The sequence below is a fragment of the Branchiostoma floridae genome, chromosome 6, assembly GCF_000003815.2.
Source record: "Branchiostoma floridae strain S238N-H82 chromosome 6, Bfl_VNyyK, whole genome shotgun sequence".
NCBI classification, from domain to species: Eukaryota; Metazoa; Chordata; class Leptocardii; order Amphioxiformes; family Branchiostomatidae; genus Branchiostoma; species Branchiostoma floridae.
Genome location: NC_049984.1, coordinates 17,649,169 through 17,677,043, shown reverse-complemented (window position 1 = coordinate 17,677,043; position 27,875 = coordinate 17,649,169). Strand labels below are relative to the sequence as shown.

The 27,875-nt window shown below is 39.2% G+C and overlaps 1 protein-coding gene across 1 annotated transcript in view; it reads left to right on the top strand.

Moving 5' to 3' along the window:
* LOC118418157 overlaps positions 1 to 27,875 on the top strand; it is a 97,397-nt gene that overhangs the window by 25,530 nt on the left and 43,992 nt on the right. Inside the window, exons 14-45 of the mRNA XM_035823993.1 lie at positions 1,106 to 1,296; positions 2,383 to 2,500; positions 3,075 to 3,215; positions 3,608 to 3,762; positions 4,751 to 4,959; positions 5,401 to 5,471; positions 5,956 to 6,084; positions 6,887 to 7,023; positions 8,040 to 8,220; positions 9,688 to 9,860; positions 10,241 to 10,343; positions 12,647 to 12,838; positions 14,532 to 14,717; positions 15,146 to 15,238; positions 15,636 to 15,839; positions 16,293 to 16,378; positions 16,760 to 16,877; positions 17,469 to 17,637; positions 17,999 to 18,090; positions 18,589 to 18,723; positions 19,432 to 19,578; positions 20,080 to 20,223; positions 20,902 to 21,139; positions 21,619 to 21,734; positions 22,283 to 22,375; positions 23,482 to 23,642; positions 24,711 to 24,880; positions 25,472 to 25,575; positions 25,878 to 25,975; positions 26,344 to 26,532; positions 27,186 to 27,324; positions 27,758 to 27,852. Coding sequence (XP_035679886.1) covers positions 1,106 to 1,296; positions 2,383 to 2,500; positions 3,075 to 3,215; positions 3,608 to 3,762; positions 4,751 to 4,959; positions 5,401 to 5,471; positions 5,956 to 6,084; positions 6,887 to 7,023; positions 8,040 to 8,220; positions 9,688 to 9,860; positions 10,241 to 10,343; positions 12,647 to 12,838; positions 14,532 to 14,717; positions 15,146 to 15,238; positions 15,636 to 15,839; positions 16,293 to 16,378; positions 16,760 to 16,877; positions 17,469 to 17,637; positions 17,999 to 18,090; positions 18,589 to 18,723; positions 19,432 to 19,578; positions 20,080 to 20,223; positions 20,902 to 21,139; positions 21,619 to 21,734; positions 22,283 to 22,375; positions 23,482 to 23,642; positions 24,711 to 24,880; positions 25,472 to 25,575; positions 25,878 to 25,975; positions 26,344 to 26,532; positions 27,186 to 27,324; positions 27,758 to 27,852 — 4,577 coding nt within the window. The remainder of the gene's footprint in view (positions 1 to 1,105; positions 1,297 to 2,382; positions 2,501 to 3,074; positions 3,216 to 3,607; positions 3,763 to 4,750; positions 4,960 to 5,400; positions 5,472 to 5,955; positions 6,085 to 6,886; positions 7,024 to 8,039; positions 8,221 to 9,687; positions 9,861 to 10,240; positions 10,344 to 12,646; positions 12,839 to 14,531; positions 14,718 to 15,145; positions 15,239 to 15,635; positions 15,840 to 16,292; positions 16,379 to 16,759; positions 16,878 to 17,468; positions 17,638 to 17,998; positions 18,091 to 18,588; positions 18,724 to 19,431; positions 19,579 to 20,079; positions 20,224 to 20,901; positions 21,140 to 21,618; positions 21,735 to 22,282; positions 22,376 to 23,481; positions 23,643 to 24,710; positions 24,881 to 25,471; positions 25,576 to 25,877; positions 25,976 to 26,343; positions 26,533 to 27,185; positions 27,325 to 27,757; positions 27,853 to 27,875) is intronic.

The following is a 27,875-nucleotide window of genomic DNA, read 5'->3' as shown; positions in this document are numbered from 1 at the left end:
CTGAAAGTTCACATTTGGTACATATATATGTAAGGAGATTACAGATTGCCCCTTGAAACCAAAATTTCCACAGAAAATATTCGAAACATTGCAGGCTTTTTAGAAAAACAAAACTCATTATCAATGTTAACAGAAGGAGCCATTCCCCCTTGCAGTCTGCTCCGGCATATGTTTTGCTCCTTTTTATTGGCCAATGCCTGCATATACCTTTCTTTCGTTCCTTTTGATTGGTCAAAATGAATTAACACCCGCACCGGTGTTAATTCAAAATGAATTAACACCAGCACCGGTGTTAATTCAAAATGAATTAACACCACTGGTGTTAATTCAAAATGAATTAACACCACTGGTGTTAATTTGCACCTGCCTGGCCGGAATCGAAGTGTTACGGCGTCATAACCAACGTGGAACGGGGCCTTCTGATTGGTCCGCGGCGCCTGGCTATATGATAATGTCCTATATGACTTGTCTGTCAGAGAGTGTGCTTGAACTTAGTAGAATTTATTCTGTAACAGGATTAGATTTCCGCCACAAACACTGAGAATGAGACTTTGACTAATTTTTGCTCATTCCTTGACAAAGACTCTCTTTCCGAGAACCTACTCTAAGACTTGTAGTTTCTTGGATTTTTTAAATTGAAAATGATTGCAAGTGGACATCATAAAAGCAATGGGGAAGGAGAAAAACTTGATTGTAACTGTATTCACTTAATAAAACTAAGTGAACCAAGACATAAACCTGGTCATCTGTTTTGTCTTCATCATCGTGTTCAAGTTAAGCATATTTCTAAAATTTTTCTAAAATCTGAGAATCAACAAAATTATTTAATTGGTGTGGCCTTACTGCTTCCGAACCAATGATGACGATTCTTATGTTATTTTGTTGGGTGGGCCGACTACTCTGACTCTCTTTGCAACCAGGGGCTGAATTGCGAGGAGCTTACAATAGGCGGAGCTAAACTGCAAGTGTCTGGAGCAAGCTGCCATTCGGCGCCACACACAGGTGACCTCAATACGACACTAATTGCCCCAGGTGTGGCCATGGGACTGTAGGTTTTGAACCTAATGATGAACCTTATCATTATTGTCACTCCTCTCTTTTCCAGATAAAATTGATCTCCATCTCAAGGTGAATGAGGGGTTCAGGTTCTGGAGTGAGGATGTAGTGGACCTGGGACAGTTCGCACCCTTCAGCATGGTGGCAGAGCTGGAGTTTGGGACTGCCTTACAGGGAGCGAACTTCTCTACTGACGGCAGCCCCCACCTCACCTACAAGTTCTACATATCTCATGACGAGGTGTGTTGTTACAGTATAGTCATGAGTTTTTGCAGGAATTCAATTTCTGTTCCAGACCGGTAGGGGTGAAGATACTATTATACAGTTCAATACTCTAGCACAAAACCATGATTTTGGAACAGAAAGGCATCACAAAAAAAATGAAAATAAGACCCCCTGAAATATCTTTGGAATATGCAATGATCTTATTTCATAATTAGTCCTTCATGCTCCTGCTTTTACTTTCAAGGTTACTTTGTTTTTGTACACATTGCAGTCTCTTTACACTCAGCCATGGGTCAAGGAATGTGGTCATGTAATGTTCATTAATCAGGAGTCTTTAACATTATAGTTATCCATTGTCATTGCCATGATCGTTATCTGAACCACTCAGCTAAAGTGGCATAGTGATTAGTCATCTGTTACATGGAACCCTTAATCATTGTTGTGTATATTGTGTAACTGCATAGATATTAGTCTTGATGTTCTGTACATGTATTTACACTCGAAATTGCCATGCGTTGTACCAGTACAATTGTTGTGCAATAAAGATTGATTGATTAATTGATTGATTATCCTTTGTCATTGGGTTCTAACGCTAGTTCACCTTTATCCGTGGGGTAACCTATATCTGTTGTTTTCAAAACAGCGCATTCAGGAATATCAAGTCGACGGATAGTTGTTTCAAATTGTAATATTTTCAAAGTATAGCAGTTTGAACTCACATTTCGTCGGCATGATAGCCCTAAATACCCTGATTTTGAAAGCAACGGATATAGGTGAACTAGCGTTACCCCTTGTGCCACAGAATCCTGTCTATAGCAGTCAGTCCCAAGGCCTTCTCCAGGACCCGTCCTTCCGTCCTGGGACAGAAATCTGCCTGTTGTGATAGAAAATAGTTCTAGCCCATCCATCCCCAAAATGACATGAAAGTTGAAAATGACCTTTCATAAGCTTAAATTGTCATAATCAATAACATGGGCCCCCAAACGTTGAGTGGGATAGAAGAAATTTTGAAGCTGGAGACAGTCCAGAACCTGACAATAGATGTAATGTTACCTGTTAAAAGTTTGTCTGTATTACTAACTTTGACACAATGTTCTCCAGGTCATAGATCCATTGGTAGACAAAGAGGTGCCATACAACATGAGCGAGCTTCAGCGGTATGAGACGGGCAAGGAGATCATCACCTCTCCCACTGAGTTCAGGCTCACTGATCCAATAGGTTAGAACAAAGCTGTCTTGCTTGTTAAACCATTGAGAATACATGGCCTTGAAAGATAAAGGCAACATTGCCCCTGGTCATAGACTGAGATTAAGTGTTTGAATCCTAGCTGTTATTGCTCACCTGATTTGCATGCTACTAGAACTGGGTTGCAGTCCTTATTAGGACCAGATGTTAAGATATGCTTCATTAGTACTTGTCAAGAACCTGGGACCTAAAAGAGTATGAATGTAGACTGTAGTTGGACTTAATTATGCCAGACTGGGTGTTACTCCCACAGTAAGTCCCATTTTGTCATGTCTGAGGACCGTATTTGTAATCATCTAGGGTAAGTCCCTTTCACCAATTAAGGGAATAAGTCAATTTTCAGTCCTCCCTGAGTTAGTCAATTTTCAGACCATTGGACTTGCTGTGGGTGAAAATAGGACTTTGGGTAAGTCGTTCCTAAGTCCAAGGTTTGCGAGGGTGCTTTCCTCAGTACAATGAATCTATAACAATGAATCTATAACATTATGTACTATATGTGCAGTGTAGTGTTGTGATTAAGATACCATTAGATTTTATTCTATTCTAGGTCTGCTGATCCCTGTGCATGGCTTTGTGGAGTACTGCGGTGATGTGTACATTGGTGTGCACTTGACATCCGACCTTGAACCAAGTTCTGACGGTGACAACAACTATGGCGTCAACAAAGTTTTCCTCAGGTGTCCCCAAGGTTGGTCTGATGTTTATTTATATTTTATGAAAAAAACATCTTTAACAATGTAAAATACATTTTCTTCCAACACAAAGGTATATACGAATCAAATTTTCAACGACCACTGTCGCCTTCTTCAGGATCAATACTGATGACCAATCACTTTTGGACATAAGCTCGTGAGATGGACATGTGATATTGTTAACTTGTGATCTTGTAGATACGTGTCGTCAGCAATTGGTTCAATGTGCCAGGAAGGTTGATTACTACCAACACAGAGGAACTTCCATGATGTGAAATACAATAGGAGAGAAATGTACTCACTTTCATCAACTAGTACTGTCGACAAATTGAACATTGCATGAAATAAAGTCTGATTAAACAACACTTTAACAACAATTTTTTTCCAGATGTTCTGAAGATTTCAGACTTGGTGATCAGCATGCCGCAGCCCACCCTGTGGTCAGATGTCCCCACCATGATGACCATGCAGGTGACAGTGTCCAACACTGGACAGAGGACCATCCCACGGGCAGCGGAGGGACAGCAGAACTTCCATTTCAAGGTCAGTTCAGCCTTTTAGAAAAAAGTTGTTAATATCAATAAATTAGGCTTCACCAAATTCATAGCTTAAGCTTGTTTCTTTGATTTGGTGACAACAGAGAGGCATGGAATGACCAGTTGTTGTTTAAATGCTTCACCAATGATCAAAAGCCACAGGCCGACCTGATTGTCTCAGTTGGCCTCTTACTGAAATAAAAGTTGAGAGGTAAGGGTAGTCCCATAGCCATTGCCAATGCCATATGGGTAGTGGGTAATGTTATTTGGTGTGTCTATTGTACAGCATGGAAGGCGGAGCCCAACCCATTCCTTCCACTGCCTTTTACTCCCCAAACCAAAGTCAGGTTACTGAAATGTCATGGCCAATTTGCTTGTCTGTTCTTGCTGATAGTAAATTGATTACTCATTACTTAAATTTGCCTGATATTTCAGCGTGATGTACATTATGTATAGTGGAGTTACTGTATTGGCTCAGTGGTTAAGGATTGGACATACAATTTATACAAAATGCACATTGTACTTGTATGTAACGCTAGTTCACCTTTATTCGCGGGGTAATTCCTTGTGTTTACCCAAACGGTATTAAGGGATAGCAAGTCGACGGACGGTGGTTTTATGTTGTAATGTGTTTGAACTATTGTAGTTTGAAACTATCGTCCGTCAACTTGATATCCTTAAATGCCCATTTTTGAAACCAACGGATATAGGTTACCCGGATAAAGGTGAACTAGCGTTAGCAATAGGCCAAACAATGTACAAGGACATACATGTTCCTGGTCCACTGATTTGAACTGCCAACAACTGTAGATCTGCCTTCAGGAAATAACTGAAAATTTGCATCTGAAAGCAGTTCATTATCATTTGTCACAAGTTCATGTCCTAACACTGGTACTACTTTGCAGTTTTTTTCATTTATCTATCAATGTTGAAGTTGTATATGGTAATTAGATATTTGTGTGATCTGTCTGACATCTTTTTCCCCAATTTTCCAGTTCTACCTGTCCAGTGATGGTAAGCTGAGTGATGATGACATTGAGATGCCCTTGTTCCTGATGTATTCCCCATCCGACCTACAAGAGATGAGGAAAGTGATGCTCCCCCAACAGAAGGCCTACATCAGGGAGACCTCCATGTACTTTACTCTACCTGCGGATAACTGTGGCCTGAGGAGCAAACTGCTTGTTCTTGTTGCACCATCCAGGTTTGATTTTTTTTAAATCTGATTCAAAGCTTTTTCAGGCCATCATGATTTATTTCATTGGTTTATGACATCTTAAAGTAAAAATTCATGAATAGGTTAAGTGGGGAACAGAAGGATGGGTTGCAAAAGAAAACATCTTACAGTATTCACACCCTGATGCTGTCATGGTACAGACGTCCTCTCTCAACTGTTTGTATGTTGATCCTAAAGTTCAGCATTGTTTTTAAATATTCCTAAAATCAAATTTGGCCTCAAATAGCAAAAAAATATAGAAAACAAAACAGGGCATGTACAGCTACAAAACAGACGTAAAATAACACCGAGGAACAGTCGATGATGTATTGAACAATCCAAAAAAGACAAACAAACAAACATGAAGCTGTATTAACTGTTTATGGGTGCGACTTGCAAACATGATTTTTTTGTACCTTCCTTAACCAGTTCGGACTTTGTGGACCAGTTTCCAGCCAATGACATGGCCGTACACAGCCTCACTGTGGAGTGCTCACATGGTAATGTATAATCCAATCTACTCACTCCTTAGTGCTGAAATGCCATCAAATTGTTGTTGTGAGATATTGCACTTAAGTTTTCCCCACCCGCAATGATTTATCCACCTTAATTAAGTAAAGTGGATTTTCAGAAATGTTGCACCATCTTTTAAGCTTCAAGCCATGAATGTGATGCTTACAATTTGATGTTGACCTAGTAATTATGTTAAACATTGAAATTCCACCAAATCAAAATATGTGAAGGAAACTTTAGCCATGACTCTAGTGTGCAATTTTGCATCTTAACTTTTCCCTCAGTTCCCGAAATCTTAAAGGAATTTAGAAGAAATAGTTCTTATAAATGATCATGTTTTTTTTCCAATTTCAGTGCTGAAATGCCTTCCATTGCAAACTAGTATGTACTCTGTTGTATAGCGTTAACTCTTGTATGATAAACCTTGAATTTTGATCTGACCCAATGTTAAAACTTTCCCTTGCTCTGCAGATATTGTTGACATAAGTGTCAGTGAGTGGAAGGTTCCAGGGAGGGGTGCAAAAAGCCCTGACTATGTCGAAAGGGATGTGGCATTTGACCTTGTCATTGATGTGGCACTTGAGGGAGCAAAAACTGTGGGTGAGTATGAATCTGATCAGGGCTTTGTGCTACCTATTTCAGTGCTTTCTTTTGTGAAGTGCATATTAAGGCTATTGTGGCATTTTGAAATTTGACTTGAAGTGTTTTTTCATGTGAAATTAATGAATGGATACATAGATTGACTTATACTATATGGAAATACAAGTCAAACTTTGAAAGAAAAGAAAGCACCAACTTTGATACCAAACACTCTTCATGGTATGTTTGTGTACGTTTGTTTGGTACGTTTGTAAAACATTCTTCATGGTAGTAAACAGAATTTTGCTATCAGATTTGTGTTGGCTGTGGGGTTTGGCATCAAGGATTGAATTCACAGTGACTGAAACAGATAATTCTAGATTTTGATGGTGATCTGATTTCCAGGACTGATCTTCCTTTATTTATCTATCAAACCACTGATACATGAAGGTAAAAGCTTGAATGTTAAACACACACCACTAACAGCAAAACAGTTTCCCTGTGTGGCTTGGATACAGAATTGTGTGTGAAGGACTTAACTTCACTTGAAAGTTTTCCAGGGCTGTCTTGAGCTTAAAATTTTTTTCCCTGTCCCACTCATTGTTTGGGAGCCCATGTTGTTGTTGGTTAATTTTCCTCGTAAATTGTAATTTTTAACTTATCAAAGACATTTCAACACAATTTTCGGGACTGGTGGGGTAAATTATTTTTTGTTGTCCCAACAAGCATATTTCCATCCCAGGATGGAAGGACAGATCCTGGAGACAGCCCTGCTTGAAACTAACTTTTGTGATTTGTATTCTTTAATTTGTACTTTCCACAGTTGGAGACACCCTTAAGATGAAGCTGTTCCTGTCCCGTGATGGTCAGCTGGATGACAATGACCTGCTGTTAGTGGAGTACCCAGCTGAGGAGAGCTCCCCACACCCACTGGAGACTGACATCTACCACTCAGCGCAGGTCAGTCAACATAACTTTGAAAAGTCACGATAATTTGTTCACCTCTGTGAAGAAGGTACATGTATATTAATATTTGTTTTTGGTATATTTCTCTGTGTTTCTGCACACTTTGGCAATAATAACTCAAAAAGCAATTGACTTATTGTGATGATATTTAACATGTGGGTAGGCCTTAGAAAGGCAAAGGTCAAGATTTATTTTAGCATTGTTGTGGCCTTCTATGGTACTGTAGCAGAACTACTGGTTAATGAATCTATCATGGGCATCTTTTGGTCCAATTGTTTTGTCAGCAGATAGCTTTTGATATTGGAAAGATGAGGGGCAGGTTTAAGCCCCTAGCAGCTTGTTATAGCAGGGTTGGACATGTCCACTAGCCCTATTGTCCAGGGCAAGTACAAGCAGCTTGTTATAGCAGGGTTGGACAAGTCTACTAGCCCTATTGTCCAGGTCAAGTACAAGCAGCTTGTTAGACCAGGATTGGACAAGTCCACTAGCCCTATTGTCCAGGGCAAGTACAAGCAGCTTGTTATAGCAGGGTTGGACAAGTCCACTAGCCCTATTGTCCAGGGCAAGTACAAGCAGCTTGTTATAGCAGGGTTGGACAAGTCCACTAGCCCTATTGTCCAGGGCAAGTACAAGCAGCTTGTGAGACCAGGATTGGACAAGTCCACTAGCCCTATATTGTCCCGGGCAAGTGAAAGTGCCAATCGGGCAAGTGCATGACCTCCCCCACTTGCTCGATCAGGCAAGCAAGAGTTTTCCATTTTACAGCCATGACATGAAGCAATAGTCAACATAAAAAATAGAGGCAATAATAATCTAATAAGAATTCCATTGTTGGAAGGGTAAATACATATAAAACTGACATTTGAATTTTGGGCAAGTGAAAAATTGATTCGGGCATTTTTTTATGTGCTTGCCCGGTACGATTGTACATACCCTGTATGCAGTAAAAAGAAATCATTAAAAGGTAGTTCATTCAGAAGCTAAACATACTTTATATGTCTGTACTTTAGGTTGATTTCAGCACAGCTGTGAACAACCAGCCCGACCTGCGAATCCTGTCGGGAAGTGAGACCAGGCCGTTCTGCGGAAGGTCGTACTTTATCGTACAGCTGGACACTGACAATGTCTACGATGAGACCGATGAGGGAAACAACGTCGCTGTCGCTGAGTACTTGTTTAAGTGCAGTGGAGGTAAGTTTATTTCGTATGTACAAACTTAGCAATTGTATTACATCGGCAAAAGACCAATTATAGGTGGTTAATCTAATCTACGTTATGAAAACATTGAGAACTAAATATCTAATAACTTTGATAAAGATTTTCAGTGTTTATCTGATTTCAGTACTTCTGCTGTAATATCAACAGTTACTCTCATAATAAATTCCACTGGGTACAATAATGACCACATCAATAATTGTTCTTCTCATGATTTATGAATACTGGTATTTTCTTGAACGCCTGAACATCTGAAGTGTAATATATATCTTAGGATTTCTGATGCTGCATTGGTACATCTCCTGAAATCATTTTGAATTTTTGAATTTTTTCTCATGTGGCGGTATCATGGTAGCCTGACTAAAATCGTGCTCCTAGTGGCTGGCCCTACAGTTGCCTCCCCAGCCATGTAAACACAGGCTTCATTATATATATCTATAGGTATCATGGTACCCAGTGGAAATAGGAGAGTTGATGCTACCTGTTTATATTACCTGATTTAAAAATGATTTTGATAATTATTCATCTTGAGGTTTAGTTTGAAAAAAAAATCTAAACACTGTCAGATAGATACAGTTTTCCTTTCAGTTAGATACTTAAGGGAGATTTAAGAGATTAATTTTTATTTGCCATGTACTGAAAATGCAAACCACGTACCATTACATAATGGGAAGTTCTTTACACGCCATAAATTCTTTCCTTCTTTGTGAACATATCATTTGTCAATATATAATCTGATTTAGGTATTACTGAAGATTGTAGGATTAACTGATACTATTTGTTCATTAACAGTCATGCATACTTGCTGATCCAGTTGGCTGATATAATATTGAAATCTGATTAAAATGATTCAGGCAGATTATTGTGTCAATCAACTGTCAACTGAAGAAAGATCTTATCAAGGTTTATGTAAGGTTACGGACATTCAGCTTAATATACATGGAAATTGCACCCGTTGAGTTGTGCTGAATTAAATACCAGTCATGCTATGGACGACTTTTGTGAATATTATATTATCATGTAGTTTTGTCAAGTTGGTACAGTTCTATTTCGCACAGCCTGACAGTTTTACCTACCATAATGATTGTTTCAGTTACTCATTGTCCTTCTGCAGTACGTAAGTCAAGTCAAGTCTTCCTCAAGTCAATAATGGCCAATTCTACTTCCAAATGCCAGGTGGCGCTGTAGTGAGGTAAATGCAGATTCAAATGTGACCAAGCTTATACCCCCCCTCATGACTGGTTTGGGACCCTAGGCCTATATATTTCTAACTGCAGTGCCACCTAGCAGAAATGGGAGGAAGAGCACATCAGTTCTGCATCAAGAAAGACAGTAGATGGTCTAACCATACTTTGGCAGGTGAATCCTTAAGAAAAAGAAGTGTATTATCCATGCCCTAGGTACTGTTTGAAAATAATGATTGAATGTGTGATGTTGCTATAGACATGCTGGGACTGAGAGATTTCACCTTCACCCCGCTCCAAAGCCCCGTCCCGCGGGACATCACGACTTACGTGGTCCTCCAGGTCACGCTAGACTGTGTGGTAGAATCCTTCTGTTCTCGGGTCCCAGACTCCACTCAGGAGGGCAAAAACAACGTGAAATTTATTCTGAAGGTGAGTTCAGAAGCTGTACGCTCTGATTCGAATTTTTTGTTCATACAATGGGCTCATAATTTTGACAATGATGTAGATGAGAATGACTAATATTGCCACCAAATTTGCAGTGACTGTCATGTTGTTTCCTTTACCAATAGTCTCTTACTCTCATGGCAGGGCAATAGTCATTTGAATTTTATTTTTTAATACTCTGCAACTTCAAAAGGTAGATAATGAAAGTCGACAATAATTGGAAATGTTTTAACAAACTTTTTTATTGATAAACTAAAAGATAGCATGTTCCTTATATTATATTATACTATATCTTTAAGTTAAATATTTTTTGAGATATCAAGATTTCAAGATAGCATTCTTTAGCGAATAATGTGCCCATACAGTTCTCTGAGGATAAGGAAGGCACAAGAACAGTGGACCTCACAGGAGGAGAAGTGGACGAATCTTGGGAGGTTTCACCGCCACTAACATCAGGCTTTGACAGTGGTAAATGTTCAACTTACATCATTCTCCCTTCATCTAAATGTGTAATTATATATAAACTTTCATGACACCAGGTTACCATAACATTAGCTCCTGTACTCAAAAACAGCTAATTGGCTTATGTTAGTATAAATCTTGACTTCACTGGTTTTCTAGTGAACAATTTCAGAATTGTTTCCTCCTTGTTTACACATCCATTCAGGTTTGACACTGTGTGAAACATCTGACCGTGTCAAAATCATTATCCAGTTGCTTTATGTCAATGAGTTACACAATTGTTTGGCATATCTTATTACCTACATGTTTAGCCTTCATTGATGCATGCCAACATTAACAAAATGGTGTTATTTTGCTCAGGACTTTTTAAAAGTCCCACCAGGACTGATGTTTCATTAAGTAGATTGCTTTAAAGTGACACTTGTGTCACTGTAGCACTATTATGAGAGTTGATGCTAAATTTTGGCATGTTTACTTAGTCTCGTACATCCAGCTTTATTTTTGTACCATGATTTTTGGGTAGATGCCATTGACAATTATGATATATTGAACACCCACTGCAAAATTACACACCTCTAATCATGAACTGCAAGGGATTCTTATATCAATCAGTGTGATGCAATATATCACACATTACATTGTAAATCACTGATTAGAATGTCTTCTCATATCATCTTAGAAAGGAAATTGCTTCATGTACAGATGATATTGCAGATATGTATCATGATGATATTATTTGATGCATGCGTTGATTTGATATAGTCACACTCTCTACATTTGTACCTGATGATGAATCCATCTGTCTTTTCATGGAGAAATTGAAATTTGATTTTATCTTTTTTTTACATCCTGAATTGGACTGATTTTTTACAGTGGATCATGTACTCTGATGTTGAAGTCGACAGTCCTACCAAAAAATTTGAAAGTTATCTTATCATTCTTGGAAGAAAATTAGAACAGCCTTAACATGTACAGTTCCTTATGAAACTTTTCAAGCTTGTCATACTTCTCAAACTTAAAGACATTTTTCTAATCTTTTCTTGTATATTAAAACCAGAGACAAATGTATGATGACAAACACCGCATTCACATTCATAGAATATGTTCACAGTTCATTTATGCTCGAAATACTGGGTGCATGTGCACCCAGGTGCACCCAAAATTGGAGCTGTGCACCCAATTATTTTCTGTGGGTGCACAGGGTGCACCCAAATATTTTCTTAGGTTTATGTATGTGAAGATATCAAAGTATACTAGTATACATCATATTCTTGACATCTAAGTGTTAGAAAGATAATAAAAATGTCTGTCATGGTACATGGAATTTGATAGCTTGTAAGTAAGTTTTATTATTAGGTTATTACTTAAATCTAAGTGGTGCACCCAAAAATTTTTTGGTGCACCCAATTTTTTGGTGCAAAAAAAGCTGGGTGCACCAGTGCACCTAATCCCAAAAAGGAATTTCGAGCCCTGTTTATGATACAGTGTACTGTGTTTAACCTCAAAGCTTTAGAAAATATAAGTTAAACTATTTATGTTAGTCAGACAACTATTTGTTATTTTACAGTCCATTAATACAGCAATGTGCCATATCTTAGCATTACATGAATAAAAGCATTTCATGCATGGCTTATGATTAGTGCACAATGGTTAGTGGAGTGTAAATTCACTTCATTACTATATAAATTATGACTCAATTTCATGGTTGGAAGGAAAAATTGTGTTCACCATGTTAAAAGTTAGCAGTTGGTGTACAGAATATGCATTACTGAACAAATGCAGTCAAACCTGGTTGGGTAACCACCTGACACAAGTAAGCACGTCTAGTCACATACAAGCGACATTATATCAACAATCCTGTCCATTTTTACATAGTTAACCCAACCCTGTCATGAGCAACCACCTTTCCTCAGCAACCATTTTCCTCAGTTCCTTGAGCAGTTGCTGACTTGCTGAATCCAAGTTTGACAGTGTTTGCGGTGTGATGCTTTTGCAGCGGAAATACTGCAGGCATGCTTAAACCACCAGGAAGGTTTTAACCCTTGTACCGCTGAGACTCTTTTTGCCAATTTAACCCTGCTATGCTGGTTAATCAGATCAGTAAAACTTGAACTATTCTGTGCTGCTGTTGCAGAGTTACGTTCGATGCGGATTGCTGATGACCTTTAATTAGGACCTTTTTGTATTTAGGTGTGAAATGTTCTAAACCCATAAAGATACTTGACCCACATAACAGCATTATATATTATGCATCTCGTATATAATCAGCAAAGGTTTACTTCTTTAAGATATTTACTTCTTCACCACAGTGGGCAGCAGGCAGTTCCGATTGGCTGGCTGGGTGCGGTACAACGATGACGGTGCAGACGCCTGTAACAAGTACCAGTACGCCACCCTGGAGGTTCAGCAGGGGGACAGCGAAAAAGCCGTCTATCTGCTGGACTTGACGACAGAAAACAGCATCTACAGTGTTCCCCTGACTGTGAGCTGTGATGATGCAAGTAAGCTGTCAAGATATAATCTGTTCTAAAAACAAGCCAATTGAGCAAGAAATCGAAAACAAAAGAAGACTGAGTACCCCTCTACCTATCATCTACCAACTGTAGCCTATTCACACTAAAATGCATTTTGTAATTGCATGTTTCTTCACTTACTGAAAACATAATTAACCACTCAAACAGTCCCCATGCCATGTGTTTTGCTCAGGAAAATATTTTTACATGAAGAGAAGTTGTGAGATTTTGCTTAACACATAACACATTGTGAGATTTTGCTTAACCCTCTCAGCACGTCATAAAATTTTTTCCTGTATACCATATACGACATATAATTTCAGTCTATACAGGTGTCAATTAGTACTTTTTGTTAATTATTATTACAGCTGCTATGTAAGGAGTAGACTAGGAAAACTATATATTTCTGGAAAGCTCACAGACTGGCCTTTCCAATAAAAGCAAAATAAACATCATACCATCAATCTGATAGTAGTAATAGTAATAACAATAAACAAAAACACAATATGCAAAACAAAACAAAAACATGTCTCACAAAATAAAAAGTCCATTCAGGGGCAAAAACATACTTTATTTATCCTGAAACTACACAGAAATACATTATAATACAAGAGCAATGCTGGTATTATGTGATGGGCATCAAACATCTTCACACTGCTCATCATCTTCATCGATGTTGTCACTGCTGGATGCTGGGGAGAAAACCAAAATATAGTTTATAATAATCACATGTTTTGTTGTTGAACAATTGTATTGTTGTATTATCATGTGAAATTGTTGTTTTGTTGAGGAAAAATTGTAGTAATATTATTTAAAAAATAGTACAACTTCCAACCACTTTCATTTATATGTTCACATAAGTATAACTACAAGCTCTGACAATATCTAAAAAAAAAAAATTTGAAAAAAAAAAATTTGAAAAAAGTAAAACAGAACAGGTTTTGCTATCGCAAACCTGTAAAATGCAGCTAGATATTAGCAGTACGAAACCGCAAACCTGGCATGAAGAGACTACAGCCAATATTCAACCAAAAAAACCCCGTTGTTTACCTTGTTGTTCGTCACTTTCCCCGCTGGTGGGAGCCTCCACTAAATCTTCATTATCGGCCGACGAGGCCCCTGAAGCACTCATGATTATCTAGCGTCTGGATTACGTTCAAATAAGGTTTGAATGAAGTCAAAATGCTGTATGTTTTCTGATTGATTGGTTCTCTTACAATTACCAGCGTTCTAGTTGTGGGATTCGTCATGATGGTGGGCAGGGAGTTCAAAATCCAAAACGTGACGTACGAAGCCCCGTACGTGGCTTCTCGCGGTCTACGGGAAAGCCACGAAAATGGCTTTTCGTGCTGAGAGGGTTAACACATAACACATTGTGAGATTTTGCTTAACACATTGTGAGATTTTGCTTAACACATAACACATTGTGAGATTTTGCTTAACACATAACACAGAATCTCTTTAACATTCTCCTTGCTGAAGCTGCCTTTTGGCAGCAAATTTCTATCAGTAACAGGGTTTGGCAGCAGGGAGAAGGTTTAAGTTAAGAAGAAAGGCACAGAACATGCTGCAAGTGAGTGCCCGACTTTAGTTGAGGAGGTAAAAAGTAGCAGAAGGAGATGAGAGATCAGCTTACTCATCATTCTTTCATCACACAAGAATCTCCTCTCTGCTTGTCCAGAGTTCATTGACCTGCTGCCCAGCCTGCAGCTGATGTCCCAGGATGAGATCGTGGACATGTCCGAGGGCACGGCGACGGTCGACTTCCGACTGGACGTCACGGTCGTCCTCAACAACATGGACGGCTTCTCCCAGATCGAGGAGGATAAGGATGGCAGCCATTTTGAGTTCCAGCTCTATGTTTCAGGTATTGACGATAACCTACTCCAGGAACAGCCTTCAAGTTTTTACCATAAGGCCATGTTGATTTGATTGTATGGATGACATCTGTATGTGCAGCAATTTTCATCTGTTTCAAAAAGAAAAGTTTTGACCATACTATTGTAAATTTGTTCTACAGACTGATCAAACACATGGGAAAATGCCAAAATTAATTCTAAAGTCAAAGAAGAAGATGTGAGAAAAAGAAGAGTCACATAGCATGTAGGGTTGCAATTATGTTATTTTCATGATTGCCTGCAAGGTACCAAGTATTTTTGTAACCACAAGTCTTAAGCACTTTCTTCACAGCAGTCTGGAAACACCGACATTGACAAATCACTCAAACGTGCATGTATATATAGCGATACTAGGTGCACAGTCTAATGCGTTCTTTTGTTCTTTACTGACACACAGCAAACAAAGAGATCACACCTGATGACACCCTGATCCCCTATGTGCTGTCAGAAGATGCACTGAAGCAACTGAGAGAACAAATGAAGTTTTCTGGTAACTTGATACAAATAATGCTTAATTTTATAATCAAAACAAAACGGATCAAACCACTTACTTTTTTTACCACCACATGCCAAAGTCTGCCATGCTAAAGTAAGATTGATGCTTCATTCAGAATTTTTGACTGGATCCCATTTTGTAGACTCCATCAGGGATTTCACATGGCATTAAATGACCCACACTTCATGAGAAGTGGGAATGATTGCTTTAAGTGATAAATGATCATGTCATTGGGGCCAGACACCACAGTTATACCTGTTATACCTGTTACAGTAATTTAATGTTTCAGTCCTTCAGGTCTTGTTAGTATACGTTCGGAACAGTTGAGTGAAAAATAGTTTTCTTGATATTTAGCCTGAAATTTCATCCATACTTTGCTTTCCTATTGCAGGAACATTGCATCTTGGATCTGACGACCTCATGTTTGACGTGAACGTCGTCAGGAGGTACTGTCACAACACGGATCCCGCCTTCTTTGCTGCAATCGTGGACACGAGGAGCGAGGGCTCGTACGATGGAAAGATCGGACAGGTGAAGGAGCGCGATGAAACCAACAATGTCCAAGTAGTGGTGGTCAACTTCAGGAATTGTCCAGGTAAGAGGTTTTTTTACCTTCACCAGGAATCAGAGAAAAGTTAATGAGAAAACACCAATTTGGTAGAGCAGAAATGAGAGCGTATCTACCCCAAGTTCCTATTTAGTTACTGTCAAAAATGTCTGGTATCAATACCAGAGTTCACAAAAATTCAGTTCAGTTCAAGATGATATCTATCATGTAACTTCAATTCTGTTGTAAATACATCATTCAGAATTGTTATAAAAATTCAATGACCGTAAGTACTGCAGCTCCACCTGGCAGTGGGAAGGGGTACTGGTCAGTATTGCCTTTTGGAAAGTATATAATGTTGTTACAGTAGCAGAACCACCAAAACAATGGCATACAATTGTTTCTGATGGGTACAAAGCACTTTTAGTTGAAACCCATGGATATACCAACCTGCTGAAATTATTTACGAGACAGTGTATTAACCTTTATCTGCCCAACCAGCTGCCATGGATGTAGCCGTGGACAAGTTCTCAGTCACAGAGTTCTCCAGCATAGAACTTGGAGAAGACGTATCTCTCTCCCTGAAGGTTAGCTGAAGATAATACATTTCCATCATAAGAAGATTGATAAGTTCAGGTTTGAACCCCCCTGTAGGTTCTAACCATATTCCTTAAAAACCTTAAAGATGTGTGCTTGAATGAGATGTAAAGCCGTCCGTCCTGTGTTTAAGGAGAGACACTGCTTTGTTAGAGAATTAACCTACCACACTTATCAATTAAAGGGTGGGGGTCCATCCCAGTGTAAGTGGGTCAAAACTGCATGAATCAGTCTAGTCTTACACAGATTGTACTTAATGTACAAACATGGTCTGTTATGTCTTGAGGCTTTTTATGAGTTTTACAAACAAACAAACAAACAAACAAACAAACAAACAGAAAGCTGATGACATGTCTGTACCCTGTGGACAGGTGTCCATCATCCTAGTGGGTACCAACAGCAGACTCCCTAACATGGCCAGGGATGTGGAGTTCAACAATTATGACATCAGATTTTACCTGTCTGAAGATGAGCACATCACTGAAGAAGGTAATGACTGTCTTCATGAAGTCATAACTGTGTATCCCTTTCATTTTAAGTTATGCTAACATTACAAAATGTATATTGTGAAGTGTTTTGAGTAAACTTGTGTTTTCAATTTTACTTTAAGTTTTTCTTCTTCGTGTGATCAAATCTTTCACATTGAACCATGGAAAAGCGATTTAATGGCAAAATGTGTGTCAGACTTAATGTTTACAAATGTAAATACAAATGGCCTTGTTTGATAGGCTTGGAACCCTTTAAAACAAATTTAGGTTTTATTGGCAAATGTGCAGATGTTGACACACTGGCAGACCCAATACGTAGGTGCTTTGGGCACCCTTTTTGACATATTAGCCGTGAGGCTCGGTGGGAGTCACTCCACCGTCATGGTGGGTACATGTATATCGTGTAGCGTGCCTTTCCCAAGGGCACAAGGTCGGACATGGTGATTATCGAACTCGGAACCAACTGATTTCGATTCCAATGCTCTAGCCGTTGCGCCACACAGACCCCACAATGCATAGCACGAATCCCTTACAGGCATTTCTGACAATTCTTACAGGCATGTAACTTTTTTGTTCCAATCATAATTGCCAGATCTACAACTGCCCTATGATGTAGACAGCATCCACCAGTTGAAGGAGGGGATCTCAGCTCCATTGGTTGAACATGATGCTAAGGTCGTGACCTATGACCTGAGTTCAGGCATGAACAACAACCCCTCCGTCACTGTGCCCATGAACCCTGACCTTTGTGGAAAAATTGTGTAAGTAGCAAAATTTTAAGAGGAATCAATTGCTCTTGTATTTGACCGCTTGCCTTGGTTATGGATGGTTATGTTTTACAACAACCAGTCAATGGATGGCATATTCAGCACCAAGGAAAGGGGAGAAAAAAGTTCTCATTGCTCTTGTAATTGATGCATGAATTCCTCTAGGAGACAAAATCTGCTCTAGTTTGCATGTTTTGACAAAACAGAGCAGTCATGAGATATCATCAAGTCTCTGGTGATCTTCCTGATACAATATTCAACCAAAGAATGTTATTTGTATGCATGTACAGAATTCTACTTTCAAGTGTACCGAACAAAGTTGATAGGTAGCTTTAACCTTTGTCTTTTCTCTCAGTTACATTGGAGTTGAAGTCGTGGCACTGACATTCACAGATGCATACCTGAGGAACAACAAAGCTGTGCAAAGGGTCACAGTGTTGTGCACAGGTACTTAACAGTCTCTTTCTTTTTACCACCAGTAGCAGAATTTAAAAAAGAGTCAGCTCTTTTTTTGTTATGAGTGATACATGGAGTCTTCCAAGATAATCAGCAGCTATTGTTGTATATCTTGTTGAAAGAATAATATTGCTGAGTGTACAACTGACCCTCTTACTGCTTCTCTCTTACTGATAGGTGCTGCTTTGCTATCCTTTCTGTCCTAGAGATGGTAAGCATACTTCTCCTCTCTTCCTGTCTTCTAGCTTGTAGAGAGGAGCACTGCACACACAAATTTGGGACAGTCGTCTGTAGTTTTACTGTTTTGCATGGCTTAAGATTCTTGTATTTGAAGGGGACTGTTCCTTTGTTGTGCTCTGAACTTTTTTGGTGCTGAAATGTCTGAAGTGAAGTCATAAATGAAACAACGTCATTACTTTCGAACTATCTATTTTGTCTGTTGTGTATTTAACAACAACAACCACATCTTCTTTGTGATTCTTGTTCTAGAGGAGAAGCTGGCACCTCACGAGGTGAAGTTTGACCTGAGTAACACCAAGGTGTGGCCAGGCCTGGACTATCAGCTCGGCATGGACTTCCTCCTGATGAACCTGGGGTTCCATACAGTGCCTGCTGGGGGATCAGGTAAAGAGTAGTCTTCATATTCTTACTATCACCCATTTATTAGCCTAAGAGTAGTTTTAGAGCCCGTGTTTTACATGAATATTAGAAGTTTTATATATACGTGTATGCCTACGTAGTTAGCACAGAAATAGTTTCAACTGCAAACTCAACAGACAGCAAAAACCTCCGGTCCCCTTTTACTGCAAAATTTTAAGTCCCTGTGAAAATAAATGAATGTACTGTAAATTCTTTTATTTTCACAGAGGCTTAATTTTGCTGTAGAAGGGAAAAGATGCTGTCGCTGTGTTTCAAGTTGGCAGTTGAAACAATTCTGTACAGCATCATATTTGCTGGGTCATGGATTGGTGGTGGAAAGGCCACAGCTAGATCTGCAAAAATAACATCACTTCAAACATTTTAATATTTACAGTAGCCTACACAGACCTGTCAGAGTGGAAAAACACCACTTCTAATCAAATGCTAAATCTTTTCACATGTCGGTTACAAGTGCCATCCCTGTGTGTATTCTTACAACTAACTACACTCTTTTGGTTTCTTAATCCACTTACAACCAGAATCCAAGCCTTTTGTCAACACAAATGTTTGTCAACAAGTTCTTAATTTCATAATGTATGTATTACCTGTCAAACAACAAAGTGCCGTGTGGTATAACAAAAAGAAATGTTTCCAATACCAGACAGACAACATTTTGACATTTGTCCCCTGCAGCCTACAGTATCCGGGTGTTCCTGTCTGCTGACTCTGTGTTTGATGAGAGCGAGGACATGCCTTTGGTTGTCGACTTTGGCGACAGTTTGGGACAGACAAGTCTGGAAATTCTGGCAAACCAACAAGTGGACTTCCAGGGACTCTCAGGTTAGATAGTTTCAAACACAATAGAAACAGGTTTTCTAACAAGTTTTCTATTGCATGAAATGGAGAAGTTTAATTATAAGCAGTAAATACAAGTCCACAGTATCTTTGTCTTGTTTGATTTCTATGGACATATGGTTGAAACACCTTGACCAAAATGTCAATGCAGTAAAACAACATTTAAACTTTATTCGGTCAATCTGTAAATGTCATAACTATATGTCATTTGAAAGTACTTCATCCGTCACTACTGTTAATGACAGCTTATGACATCTTTTAACTTGTTTGTAAAACACAAATTTGCCAAAGGGCATCAATAAGCTGCTTGCTTTTAATTGGGTATTAAGGTTTTTAAAAACCTAACAATTACCTTACAATTTAGTCAACAATCTGATAGTCCTTTTGCTACCTTTCTTCCACTACTGACTGGTTCTTAGTGGTTGAATGTGCACAAAAATTCATCAACTTGATGAAACTATTCATGCCTGTTTGTCTCTACCGTAGTTCCCATCCGACTGGAGACCAGGGAGGCGTGTCTGGAAATGTCCAACATGCACGTGTTCCTACAGGTGGTGCCTGATGAAAGCTACCTCCCCACGTACACATCATCCCTTACAGCATTCCCTGTACCCACAGAGTGTGCTGAAGGTAGGCTCAGGCATTTTGGTGGATGTCGCTTGATGGACAATATACTGTAAATGCATTAAAGTTCGCAGGGATTTAATTTCGCGGAAGCGAGAAAAGGGAATTTTCGCGGTGGATTAAAGTTCGCGGTTACACCATAGACTGCAGTCTAATACCATAATAGAAAAATGTTCGCGGTGGTTTTAAGTTCGCGGTGAAGTGGTCACCGCAAAACCGCGAACATTAATCCACCGCGAACATTTCTGCATTTACAGTATCAAAAACAGAAGTTATATCGCAGCCATTATCGAACTTGACTTTTGTTTTCCCGACACCTACTCACCTACAAAATATCAGGATTCACACACACACACACACACACATAGACAAACATACCAACACATAACGCTCTCAGCAAAAGTATTATGATTGTCTCAAGATTGTGTCTGTCATACTTTAAACATTTGTCATTATGAGATGTATCATTATTGACTCACAGTCTATTACATCAAGTGACAGTTGGAAACATGTGCTTAAGCATACAATCTTACAATCTTTAAATTTCTTTAAATTTCAGTAATGGAATTGTCTGATTTATCTGGCTTATTTATCAGCATTGACAAGATATACATGTACTTCCTCATATCATGGTCCCCCTATATACCTGCATAACTTTGTGATTTTTATTCTGTATGTTTTTAGACCATGTGGATCTACAAATATCCCTGTTTGAGGCCTCCGTGGATGTCATCTCCACTGACCAACCGTTTGAGTACGCGCTGGACGTGCGTATCCTGGTGTCCAGTCTGGCCAGCCTGTCCAAGGTGGGACAGAAGTACGGCATCACTTTCTACCTGTCCACGGACCCCGACATCGACCCTGAGGATGACCTGGCACTAGAACACACCTTCGAGGAGACCCAGGATGCTAGGCTCTTCATGTATGTGTTACAACATTACAGCATGGCATTTCTTATGTTGAAAAAAAGGGATACATTGTATGTTTTGAAAAATAATATTAAATTTGAGCATATAGTACTTACAAACAGGTCCAAATTATGTTTTTGAGTTCATCTGTTGGTGCAACTTGTCCATCTTAGCTATGTCTTTTGCTACATCGTCATCATGGTTGCCACATATCAGTAGCTTCATTACACCACACATTCACTGATTCGCATATCAGTAGCTTCATTAAACCACACATTCACTGATTCAGAGTACTTACTACTAATAGGTAGGGCATCATTGTTCTCCTTTGTCTCTAGTAAGCTGCCAGTCCTTTTTTTGCTATCTAATGACTTATAGTTCTTAACAATCTCCTAGCACATTTATGCAATGCAATGCAAGATAAAGTACATTTCTTTACCACTGCTATCATGCCATTTTGTTAACAAATGCTTTCCAACCTGCATTCTTTTAGGAACATCCCAGTTGGTTCCCCTCCCAAACAGCACAGCTTTGGAGGCCCCGAGGCACTGCTGACTATCCCTCAGATGGCCCCTGGGGTGGGGAGGTACTGTGGACCGTCTTACCTTGGTGAGTACCATTATCTTAAACTCTGCTTTGTCTTAGATGTCTTCTTGAGATTGATACAAAGTAATGGGAGGACCATGCAGATGATATCTCCAGATGGAGATACACACTGCACAGACCAAGCAAGGGAAATCAGGAGAAGCTGTGTAATGCATAGGAAAAGTAACCTCATAGCAAAGAACAGCTTACGCAGGACCGAGTCAGTCAATGCAAACACTACTCTGGGTTGCCACCACTGCAGTTGAGTGTAGGGGGATTCTGTGATTTACATCCCCTATGCTGTGATTTGGGCCCCTATACCCATCAACCAGACTAGGGGACATTTCTGTTTGTGTTTACTGATTGGAATTGGCTCTCAAAATGCAGGGAATAGTGTTTCTGAGACAAATGATTTTCAGAGGTAGGCTGTTGTCAGACCTCGCTTGCCACGGGGCCTTGCTGCGCGAAGATGCCCCCTATGCCATGAGAATACTGCTACTCTTGGTAACTTTCACTCCAAGAAAAGCGTTATTTGCAAGACAGTTTGGGTAATTTTTTAATGTCTTCCACAGGTGTGTTGCTGACTGACAAACAGAACTGGGACTTGGATCCATTCTTACCTGACAACAGTGCTGCACTACAGATACAACTTCAGTGTAGCCATGGTGAGGGATGCACACCAATTACACAAGTTGACTGAATTTGATCAATTTGTAATTCTTTTAAAAATTCTATAGAAGTTGATGAATCATTATGATTTCAGAAAAGGTTAACACAGGTTCACCTTTATTCGTAGGGTAACCTATATCTGTTCTACTTAAGAACAATGTATTTTTTTGATATCAAGTCAACAGGTGGTGGTTTCAATTTGCTATATTTAGAAAATAGTACAATTTGAAATTACTGTCCATCAACTTGATATCCCTGGATACCTGTCAATATTAAAAGCTCATTGGTTCCCCTTTGATTGACAGATTTTGTAACATTTAAAATCTCTACACTTTAAGTTTAGTCATAAGGCCACAGCAAGTAAATTTTATGGATGACATCCTCTGCAGACTGCAAAAATAGTGCGATAGGGCAAAAAAAAAAAATGGGTGAAAAAAACCAAGATGGCTACATTTTCAAAAATAGGTACCATTAAGTTGTGATGAATGTTGTAACAAGAATTAAAGGGACGAAACATGGTATCAGAGCCAACAAGGCATTCATTCCTGTATTCAAGACATGAACTGGTGTGGTAAAAGTGACACTAGTGCGGTAGACTGGCATCACCAACAAAGTTGGTAACCACACTCATGGCTTCCATATTGGTGTCATTTTTACAACTTTTATTTCTACAACTACAGTCCTGCGTACCTTTGCAAGTGTCACTTCTACGAGTACAGTTATTAGGCTACAACACAACATATTTGCTCATTTTGGTGCGTTAAGTCATGTTTACCATCCCTGCAGAAGAAAAAAATGTTTTTTTTTTCTGAAATCAGGCGAAAATTAATGCGCGCTGATGTCATCCATAAAATTTACTTGCTGTGGCCTAAAGATGTATATTCCATCGTCGAAAATAAGATTACTTGCTGCTGTTCTACTCTAGATGTTTGCCTTCCAGTCAATGTTAATTTGTAAACAGGGTAGGATGCTTTTGTGAAATAGCAAATCAGCATCCAAGGTCTCAGTTTGAACTGACTAGATTAGCCAATGTTGTCTCAGTCTGTAGTTATTACTTTCAATATCAATAGTAAAATGTGAATTATTGCCTCCTTCTTTTCAGATGTGCTTGGACTGTCTGACTTCAGCTTCCATGTGGAGGGAACGTATGACAGGATCTGGCAGGATGCTGGAGGGACTGTTGTGTTTGATGTGACTGTGAGGAACACAGGACTGGTGGACATCAACACAGCTGACAACGGCACAGCAAATTTCCATCTTGTGGTAAGTTCATCAATGTAATGCTAGTTCACCTTTATCTGCAGGGTAACCTATATTTGTTGTGTTTACCCACACGTTAATAAGAGATATTAAGTCAACGGACGGTGGTTTCAAGTTGTTCAAACTATTGTAGTTTGAAACTATCGTCCGCCGACTTGATACCCCTAACTACCCGTTTTTCAAAAGCAACGGATATAGGTTACCCTGCGGAAAAAGGTGAACTAGTGTTATAAACTTTGTTGAAATGTCATCATGATGTTAAAACTCAGCAAAGCTCTTAGAACTTTTTGTCATCTGTCTTGTTTCAATGTGTAGTAGCACATGTTGTTGCATTTAAAGGGTAACAGAGAATAGTACAAATGGAGAGTTGCTTCTTAATGATCATTGTAAAAGATGACATCTATGTTTTATCCAAACAGTATTGTCAGTAAAAATGATGATTCTACAGAGGTTTAAGAATCATTATACAATAAAAGTGAAAGTCTCTCTATTATCTCAAGCCAGTTTAGTTCACCAAAGAGCTACTCTTCCACTGGTTGTGATAGAGAAGACAGATACTCTGTACAGTGTTTACAATTACTGCAAATTGGAGTGGACCTTAACGTCCTGTTCTAATAACTGTGTCCCTGTGGCTCGCATGTCGGATTGAAGAGAACAACCGGGATTTGAACTCCGAACCTCTTGGTGGAGAGACAGGTTCCCTAACCAATCACTCTCTACCCCAATTCAAACTTCATGATACAATGTACATGTACATGTAAAGAATCATCTGATGTATTTTGCCAGTCAGTAGGTACCCAATGAGTAGTGAGGCTGTTTAACGTGGTTGATGCACCTCTTCAAGCACAGGATCCCCAATTTATTCTCTTCTGGAAGACGATTTTGTGGAATAACCATGCTTGGTCTGGCTACAGCAATCCAGTCGTCCTTGGTTGGGGGATTCCCATCCAAGAACTGTCCGGACCGCGCGTTGCTTAACTTCCAAGATTGAGGGATCGAGTGTATCCAACGTGCCACGCTGCCGTAACCTGCACAATTCTAAGAAAACAACATCTTGTTCCCTCTCCCCAGCTGTACAGCTCTGCAGACCAGTTCCTGGACCAGATGGACCTACAGGTGCCCATCACTAAGATGGAGGTGGATGGGGACATGCTGGCATCAGGACTGGCTGCTGGGGACAACATGACCTTTACTGGGGTCAGGGCTACCATCCAACCATCAGGGGACATGTGTCAGCAGAGGTAGGCAGTTTTAGCTGTGTTGACAATAAAAGTTATTACCTATGCCAAGAAGGTGTTTTTTTATTGTGAGAAACCATGTTTGCTTTGTGGACGAAAAACATTATACTTGCAGAGTATAGGAGATCTGTAGCTAGGAGATCAGGCTAATTTTTTTTTATGAAGACAAGCTTTTGAAAGTACCTTAACATATGCAAATGATGTAAAGCCAAGATGACAGATAATGATAAAGACAACCTTCCCACAGTGTTTACTTTCCAATGCACTTCAAAAAGCTAATAAACTTGTTAGACACAAAGGCCAAACATTCTTAATGTGTTACTGGTGGTAGATTTAGTACCTGTGGGCAAGGGCAAATGTTATGCAGGGTAGACTGGATGTTCGCTTAGAAGACATAACTGAATTGGATATTTGCTAAAAGTATTGTCGGATATTGACAAATTCTTTCCATTTCACTTTTGAGGCCAAACTGGGGATTTACAAATGGTAGACCACCTTAAACACAGATTCGTGCATCTCCGACTTTTCCAGAGTGCATATTTTTGGAAGTTTGCTAAAAAAGGCTATCCCTATTTTGCCACTTCTACAACACAGGTATTTGCTTGTATCCTGGCATCGTGGCCCTGGACTAGATGAGAATCTCGTGGACGGATTGAGGGATAACGACTTCTCGGCAGCCATTTTTGATTGCCAGACAGGTAAGTCTTTGATGTTAGTCATAGTGGAGAAATAATGCTACAATGGTAGCTTGTAAAATTGCTGAGGAAAGGATAGAAACACCAAGTATTGTACTATACAATTAATATGCTGCTTGGATAGTTGTGTCTGTCAGTGGTGCTGAAATTAGAGATGTGAGTAGCATGGCTACTTTCCACTGCAGTGTCACACTCTGTAGAACTTCTGATAATACAGCTTTCATTGAAGCTTAGATATAGATGAATATTTCTTGTAAGTTATAGCTGTTATATCTTATCTATGTATGACATTGTTGTGCCTGCAGACACTGTTGACATCTCACCAGTAGAAGGTAGTTTTGAAGTGAACAGTCCACAGCTGTCCCCGGGTGGTGCAAAATCAACCTTTTCACTGACAGCAGCGGTAAGCGTTACATTTGTCACCGAAATAACATTGTTGTTGTTGTTGTATCTGTATAGCCACTGTTCTCGTCAACTTCTAGACACTGTTTCAATGTGCTAAGTAAAATAAGTGTGAGTTTCATAGTATAGTCAGGTGAGAATGTCACAGTATAGTAATTCAAAAGCATGTTACTGCTTAGAAGTTGTTGAAGGACACATGATATTTTTTTATGTATGCTTTATTCCTAAGCAAATTATCTTTGTCTACCTCAAAATCCATTATCTAAGGTTTTGTGGCAAGATTTTCAAGGCTTTCTTGTCTTGTTTGGTGAAGATGATTATTGTAAAGGTGAGAAGTTTGACAATTTTCTTTACATTGGCTTCTTTCAGGTAACCCTGACAGGAAATGCTCAGCTCACCACAGACCCCATCTTCAACATCAGTTTCTATCTATCCCATGATGCCTTGTGGAGTGCTGATGACCTTGACATAGAGTATGACCTTGACGACCTTCCCTCCACCCTGTCAGCTGATATGACAGCATCTGAACCTGAATTTGTACTTGATGGTACAGGGCTGGTAAGTGATGAAACTGCTGATATTTTTTCTTGCAATGATGCTGATTTCCCATTGCAGAAGTTTTCTTGGTGACATGAAAAACGGTATACAAATCCATGTGGTGTGAAGACTAGCAAACTGCTGCCTACCCCTGCGTCAGGGACTCCAGCAGCAGTATAATCAAACCATGTATACCACCATCATGTTTCATTCAGATGACGTCTCTATGCATGAACTTGGCTTCTTTACGAGTTTATTTACCACTGTGGATAAATACAAACATAGCTCACGTCTGCATAGTGAGACAATTAATAATTTGTCTGATGTTATGGGTATGCCAAAGTTAAGGGAACTTCTGTTATGTCAGAAATCAAACAAAATGTTTTGAAACTTTCCTTGACTTAAAGACATAAATGTTAGTACCAGTATGTTAGACAAAGTAATAAGTTGGAATTTTGCTACATTCCATTTAGTTAGATTTTTTTTCTCCTTGAATCTTACATTTCTATCACTGCATGTAAAGGTTGAACCAAAGAGTATCTTTAAAAAAGTTCTCTTTCTAATGTACATGCCGGCATTACTTAAGGAATATTCCATATGAATGGAAGTATGGTAAACATTCCGCTGGCTTATATAGGCTTACAAACTATTATTGTGTCATCCCTCTTCTCTAGGAGCTACCAGGAGGTATGAGTACCCAGTACTGTGGTCTGTCCTACCTGATTGCCATCCTTGACTCACACAACAAAGTGGAAGAGAGGGATGAGAACAACAATGCCATCTCCACTAAGATCACGGTATCATGTCCTGATGGTAGGTTCCAGAAGATTAAACTAACACTTGCTCTTTTGTTTCTCAGATTAATTGCAATGTTGTTAAGTTTGTGCCAAAGAATATGTTGTCTCTGTGTATCCTGGCTAATATGAAAAATATGGTAAATAATTGGGATAAAAAAGTCAGCTCTGTGTTATGTCTCTACTACTCTAGATTGTGAAATGTTTTTGATAGATTTACAATTTATGTTCAGTGGCATGATTTTGCAGTAACCATTTTACTGCAAAATCGTGACACTGCCAATATGCATTTATCATGTTATTTGCCTGCAATTCAGAATTGCTTCAACCCCAACCTTAAAACATTGCAAAAACCTATTTTCCCCACCTGCAATGAAATTAAGTCATTTCAAACATTTAGAATACACATTATAAGCTGTGATATTGAAGATTCTCTTGTTCATATCTTCCAGACATCTACTCAGTGGAAGAAGCCAGACTGGAGGTACAGGACATGTATTATGTGGAGGTCCCAGCACCCATCGTCTTCTCTATGGATGTCTACAATGTAGGGGATGCCCAGATACCCAT